Source organism: Orycteropus afer, unplaced genomic scaffold (assembly GCF_000298275.1).
Source record: "Orycteropus afer afer isolate SDZICR_OR568_19922 unplaced genomic scaffold, OryAfe1.0 scaffold00637, whole genome shotgun sequence".
In the NCBI taxonomy this organism is placed as follows: domain Eukaryota; kingdom Metazoa; phylum Chordata; class Mammalia; order Tubulidentata; family Orycteropodidae; genus Orycteropus; species Orycteropus afer.
In genome coordinates this window covers 124,812-130,969 of record NW_006922224.1, presented here as the reverse complement: position 1 = coordinate 130,969, position 6,158 = coordinate 124,812, and the positions used below count along the sequence as shown (strand labels likewise).

Sequence of the window (6,158 nt, the reverse complement as noted above, 5' to 3'; positions counted from 1 at the left end):
CTGTGACCAAGCAGTGACCACAACCTTGCCCCTTGTCAGCTCTACTATACACCTGGGAATTCTGATCATTCACATAAACTTATAGGACCATTGCCAGAGTGCACTCTTAAACAACAAGTTCACAAATGTGTTTCTAAGAATACACCTTAGGCTCACTCAGAGCCAGCAAAGTGTCCTCATATGAAAAGGTCCAAACAGAAGGCTCACATTGTTGCCTTCCAGCTGAAAAAAGTGGGGCCTACACACCCAGTACCTATGGGGTGCATAGATACCCTTGTGAAAACTCTGTTAACCACCTACCAGCAAGTTGATTCTGACTCATGGAGACCCTGTGTGTGTTAGAGTAGAGCTGAGCTCCACAGGGTTTTCAGTGGCTGATTTTTTCAGAAGTCTATTGCCAGGTCTTTCTTCTGAGGTGCCTTTAGGTGGACTCAAACTGCCCACTTTTTGGTTAGCGGCTGAGCACATTAATCATTTGTGCCACCCAGGGACTCTTCATTTCCTGTTACTGGGTGGGATTTCTGTTCTGAGTGACCTTGTCCTGCATTAATCAGAGGCTGCTGAGGATCTCCCCTGCTTTGTCTATGTAAAACATATATTCTGGGTTTTGATGTTTTGTTCAGGAAAATCTCTGCAGTGATTATGTATTTGTGAAGTTGTGAGCAATGATTCGGACTGATTTTTATTTGTTTATGAATTGCCCCTGTTTTAAACAAAGTCTTTTCATATCAAAAAGAACAACACTTTTAAAGCCAGGACCGAGTCATATCATCAGTGACTAGCACTCAGTCCCTCACATCCAAACATTATCTCTGAGTTACTGGAGTAGATGTGAAAATAAAGCTGCCAGAATCCTGGGCAGCATACTTTTTAGACCAGTGGTACATTTCCTCCCACCCCTAGAGCCTCACCGGTAGTCTTGGTGTTGTTAGCTGCCATTGAGTTGGCTCTGACACATAGCAGCCTTATGTACCATAGAACCAAACGTTGCCCGTTCTGCACCACCTGCAGGAACTTTGGTATATTTGAGCCCATTGTTGCAGCCACAGTGTCCCTCCATCTCATGAAAGGTTTCCTCATTTTCTCTGACCGTGCACTTCATTAAACATGATGTCCTGTTCTAGCAATTGGTCTTTCCTGATGACATGTCCAAACTAAGCAAGCCAGAGTGTCACCATCCTCACTTCTAAGCAGCATTCTTGTTAAGTTTCTTCTAAGACTGATTTGTTCATTTTTCTGGAAGTTTGGAAAATCATTACAACTTGGCCAAAGAGTATTCCTGCATACTGTATCCTTCACAATTTGCTGGTTTCAGAATTACAGGTTATTCTAACTATGCTCAACTCACAGATGAAAAACTGGGACCCTGTCTTGTTGTAGCACCACATAGCCTTTCAGAGTTAGAACTAACTCCAGAACAAGTCAATGTGTGTTTTCTTCTTCCGCATTCATTGTAGACACTTAATAGTACCTAAACTTAAATTTTGACCAGCTTCTCAATTGGAATCCATAAACCTGGACTCAAAATGGAGCATCGTGTAAGCATATTCAGTATTTCCAGAACTGTCCCCAAACCAAAATACCAAACCCATTGTCATCGAGTCAATTCTGACTCATAGTAACCCCCATTGGGTTTCTAAGGTACTAAATCTTTATGGATTACCCCATCTTCCTTCCACAGAGCAGCTGATGGGTTTATACTTCCAGCCTTCTGGTTAGCAATCAAATGCCTTAGGCACTGTGCCTCCAGAGCTCCATAGAACTGTACCACTTGGTATTAAATATGGTTCCCATGTTGATATCTGTGGAAGAGCCTTCTGCTGTCTATCCCCTGCCTCCCCTCAAGGTTCCATTCCAACCTCAGGGTCTGGGTTCTTTGTGGAGACCAAGTCCATGCCCTTTGTCCCTATCCCCACTCCTGACACCCCACAGGGACCAGGGCTTGTTCTCTTTGGGCTCAGCACACCCATAGCCTTTGGTTAAGGCCATTAGACAGCCAGAGAGCAAATTCCTCTGAGTTGCTGTGAACTTGCCAAGAAGTAAATCTAGGAAACTTGATTTGTCTTTTTAGGACACTGTCTCGGTTCACAGACCAAGTTTTTATGCAGACAGATTTCTAAAGTTTATGAATTCCAGAGTTTTCAAGAAAATTCAAGGTAAGATTTTTTTTATGAAGATGTTTTATTGTTGCCCCTTACTTGCTGACTTTACTACATGTATCTCTGCAAGATTTTTATGGCAAGAGTTGGAATCATTTATTTCCCTTTTGTGGTACTTAATGAATGATGCTGATTAAGATATTCTGGTCAAACACTTATCAATGCTAGAATCATTAGATTCCTGTTTTTTGATGGAAAAAAAACAATTAGAAACTGCCTAAATGTCTAAACATTTAGTATAATGGTTAAGTATATTATGATACAGTCATATAATGGATTAAGTATGCAACCAGTAAAAGTGATGTATTAGAAATGTATTTAATTCTTATGGAGCAATTTATTTATTTATCTAATTACATATGATGTTATATGTGGAGCGGCTGGTGGGTTTGAACAGCTGACCTTTCAGTTAGCAGCCAAGTTCTTTAAACATTGCACTACCAGATCTCCATATATATATATATGTTATATACTATTTACTGCAAAATCCTCATGAGATACATGAAACTGTTATGGAATTATGTGGATTTTATTCTCTTTTGTGTCAATATTTATTAAATTTTTTACAACAGCTTTGTATTATTTAAAAATTGTATTATGTTCAAAGTTTTTTATTTATGTGAAAAAGGAGAAAATAACCCTATTATCACATTATTATATTATTAAACTGTCTTTTCAGTCCAATTTCATAACCCAAAACATGACAGGTTAGCCACATATACAAAAAAAAAAAAAAACCTCTGAAAAAGAAGAATGTTTTATATTAGTGCCTAAGGCATCTGACTGCTAACCACTCCTCGGAAGGAAGATTGGGCAGTCTACTTCCATAGAGGTACTGCCTCAGAAACCCAAGGAGGGTTCACTATGAGTCAAATTGACTCAATGGCAGTGAGTGAGTTATTTATATCAGACAAATATTTCTTATGTCATTTATTGGAGTTTTCCATTAATAAAAGCAAACCTTTTTAATGTGAAAATGTTGGCAAGAACAGAAACATCCAAAGAAAACAGTGAAAATTACCGAAATTCCACACTCAGAGATCTCCAAGACTGATATTTTCTTTAATGGATTTCCTGCCATTTTTTTTCTATGCTGTGTGCATTTTTATAGAAGGGATAGCATAATGGGGTACAGTTAATTATATATATGTCCTATATTTGTCACTTAAAGAGCCCTGGTGGTGCAGTGCTTAAACGCTTGGCTGATGACCAAAAGGTCTGTAGTTCAAACCCACCAGCCTTTCTTCAGGAGAAAGATGAGGCAGTCTCCTTCTGTAAAGATTTACAGCCTCGGAAACCCTCTGGGGCATTTCTACTCTGTCCTAAAGGGTTGCCATGAGTTAGAACTTGACGTCACCCAACAACAACAGAGTGGACAGGGTGAAGCACAGGAGGGACTAGGGGAGCCATGGGGAGTCAAGAGGGGCTAAATCGCAGAGGGACACAGAGCACTGGGGACTCATGGGAATTTCCTGTCTTAGTAAACTTTATTTTTTAGCATAGAAGGATTTTAACAGGAAACTAGCAAGAACATAGTCATGTTTTAAACTGATAACTCTGGCTGCAGTATGGGAAGGACTGGATTGAATGGGGACCAGACTGAAGGCAAAGATCATCATGGGGCCACAATCTACCTCCTAGTGGGAGGTCTTTCTTCCATAGAGCTGCTGGTGGGTTCGAACCCACAACCTTCTGGTTAGCAGCCAAGCATTTTCACCATTATGCAGCCAGGGCCCCTTTGGCACACATAGATTAGACAACACAAATCCAGGAGTTCTGTCAGACAAAGGGAAAAACCTTTCTTCAGAATTACCTGGTCAGAAGAAGTCCCTGGAGCATTCAATTTCTCCACGAGCCAAGTCATTATCTGCCGAGTGACAGGCTCAGATCATTATTTTACGGAAGAAATTCACCATTTCAGATAAAAGTAAATGCTCTCTTTGGGTGCCATGTGGTCTTGGCAGGGGTTTGTCTATAGGCCCTCTCTGCCCTTCATCTTGTATGAAGCTGATAAGGAGCAAGTTGTTGTTATGTGCCATCAAGTCAGTTCTGACTCAGAGCCTGTAGGGCAGTGTAGAACTGCCCCACAGGGTCTCCAAAACTGTAATCTTTATGACAGCAGATTGCCAGATTCTCCCCCTGCAGAGTGACTGGTGGATTGGAACTGGCAGCCTTTTGGCGTCTCCCCCTCCCCGTGCTCTCACCTGATTCTCTCCTTCCCTCTGTGCTCTCACCGTTCTTTTGATCTTAGCTCTTCATTTTTTCAGTTTAGAGAATTGGCCTTGGCATAAGAACTACAAGGTAGGAAAGCTATTCTCAAACCTTTTGGTCTCAGGACCTCTTTACACTCATAGACGTTATTAAAGTCTCCAAAGAGCTTTTGTTTTTGCAAGTTTTCTGCCTGGATTTAACATGGTAGAAATCAAAACTGAGAAAAACTTAAGTTTATTCATTCTACAAAGTAAACAGTAAAAAACATTGCAAATTAATGTAAGTCGATTTTAACATTAATTTTTTAAACTTACCATGAAAAGTGATTATGAAGAAGAATTCCATTTTCTAAAACAAATAATTCTGTGAAAGTTGTGGGATTATTTTATGTTTTTTGAAAATTCCTGATGTCTGGCTTACTGGTTCCCTGGGTGGCACAAATCATTAAGCACTGAACAACTAACAGAAAGGTTGGTGCTCGACCTCACCCAGAGGTGCCTTGGAAGAAAGTCCTGGTGGTCTGCTTCTGAAAGATCTCCGCCTTAAAAACCTACAGAGCAGTTCTACTCTGCAACCTCAGGAGTCAGGATCAACTCAACATCAACTAACAAGGTCTGGCTTCATGGAAAACATCTGGAATTCCACATCTGCTTCAAAATTCAGTCTGGGGCGATATCGCTGGTCATGAGATGTCTGGAAAATACCACTGTATCTTCATGAAGGAATGAGGAGGGGGGCAAGGCAAATGATTACTATTATTATGAAAATAAGGAGCCCTGGTGGTGTAGTGGTTAAGGCATTTGGCTGCTAACCAAAAGGTTACTGATTCAAACCCACCAGCCACTCCACAAAAGAAAGATGAGGCAGTCTGCTTCTGTAAAGATTTACAGCCTTGGAAACCCAAGGGGGTTGCTTTGAGTTGAAATAGACTCAATGGCAGTAAGTGTGGTTTGGTGTTGGATTATTATGAAAATAGTTTGACCCCACAGACACCCAGAAAGAGCCTCAGAGACCCCCTGAGTGATCATTTGAGGTCGTCTGGCTTAGAATTTTCATAGTACTTTATTGAAACTCAATACTGAACTGAAAGTCAAGGATTTATAAAAGCTAGGAGATAGAATGTGGAGGCAGCAGCTGATGTGTGCTCACACATATAAACCAAGTGTGACCCCTGTTAGATGAGATGAGTAGTTAAGGAAAGCCTGGTTTATTTGGTCTACTTATTGGTTATTAAAATCAATTTTGATCAGCTTCTAAACATTCAAAATCTCATCCCTCAAAGAAAGACAAAAAAAAAAATTTTTTTTTTCCTCACTTTAACCAGAAAATGGAGTGCTAAATAGCTAAGAGGTGAACTACCAAGTAGGCAACTTAAAAACAAAGACACCCTAAGGAGGCCTGTTGGCACTGCAGTTACACACTTGGCTGCTAACTGAAAGTTTGGAGAGAGAAAGACCTGGCGATTTGCTCCTATAAAGATGACAGCCCAGAAAGCCCTGGGGGCAGTTCTGCTTGATGCCCTGGAGTTGCTGTGAGCTGAACTCGATAGCACCTAACAGTAACAGCATAGATTTGTCTGTGCATTTTCCTGTTCAATCCATTTCTATTCTTTATATGCACTTTGGAATATTTAGCATGAAATATGTGGTTTAAAAAAAATTAAAAACAAGAATGCATTGACCCATGTCACTTTGTTGTTGTTGTTGTTATGTGCCATCGAGTCGGCCCCGATTCATAGCGACCCCTTCTTGGGTTTCCGAGGCAGTATCACTACGGAAGTAGGATTGC

The 6,158-nt window shown here is 40.6% G+C and overlaps 1 protein-coding gene across 1 annotated transcript in view; it reads left to right on the top strand.

The window, feature by feature from the left end:
* PIP5K1B (phosphatidylinositol-4-phosphate 5-kinase type 1 beta) overlaps window positions 1-6,158 on the top strand; it is a gene marked incomplete at its 3' end in the record, with an annotated part of 213,433 nt that overhangs the window by 134,600 nt on the left and 72,675 nt on the right. The window contains exon 9 of the mRNA XM_007956569.2: window positions 2,072-2,156. Within this exon, the coding sequence (XP_007954760.1) occupies window positions 2,072-2,156 (85 nt within the window). The remainder of the gene's footprint in view (window positions 1-2,071; window positions 2,157-6,158) is intronic.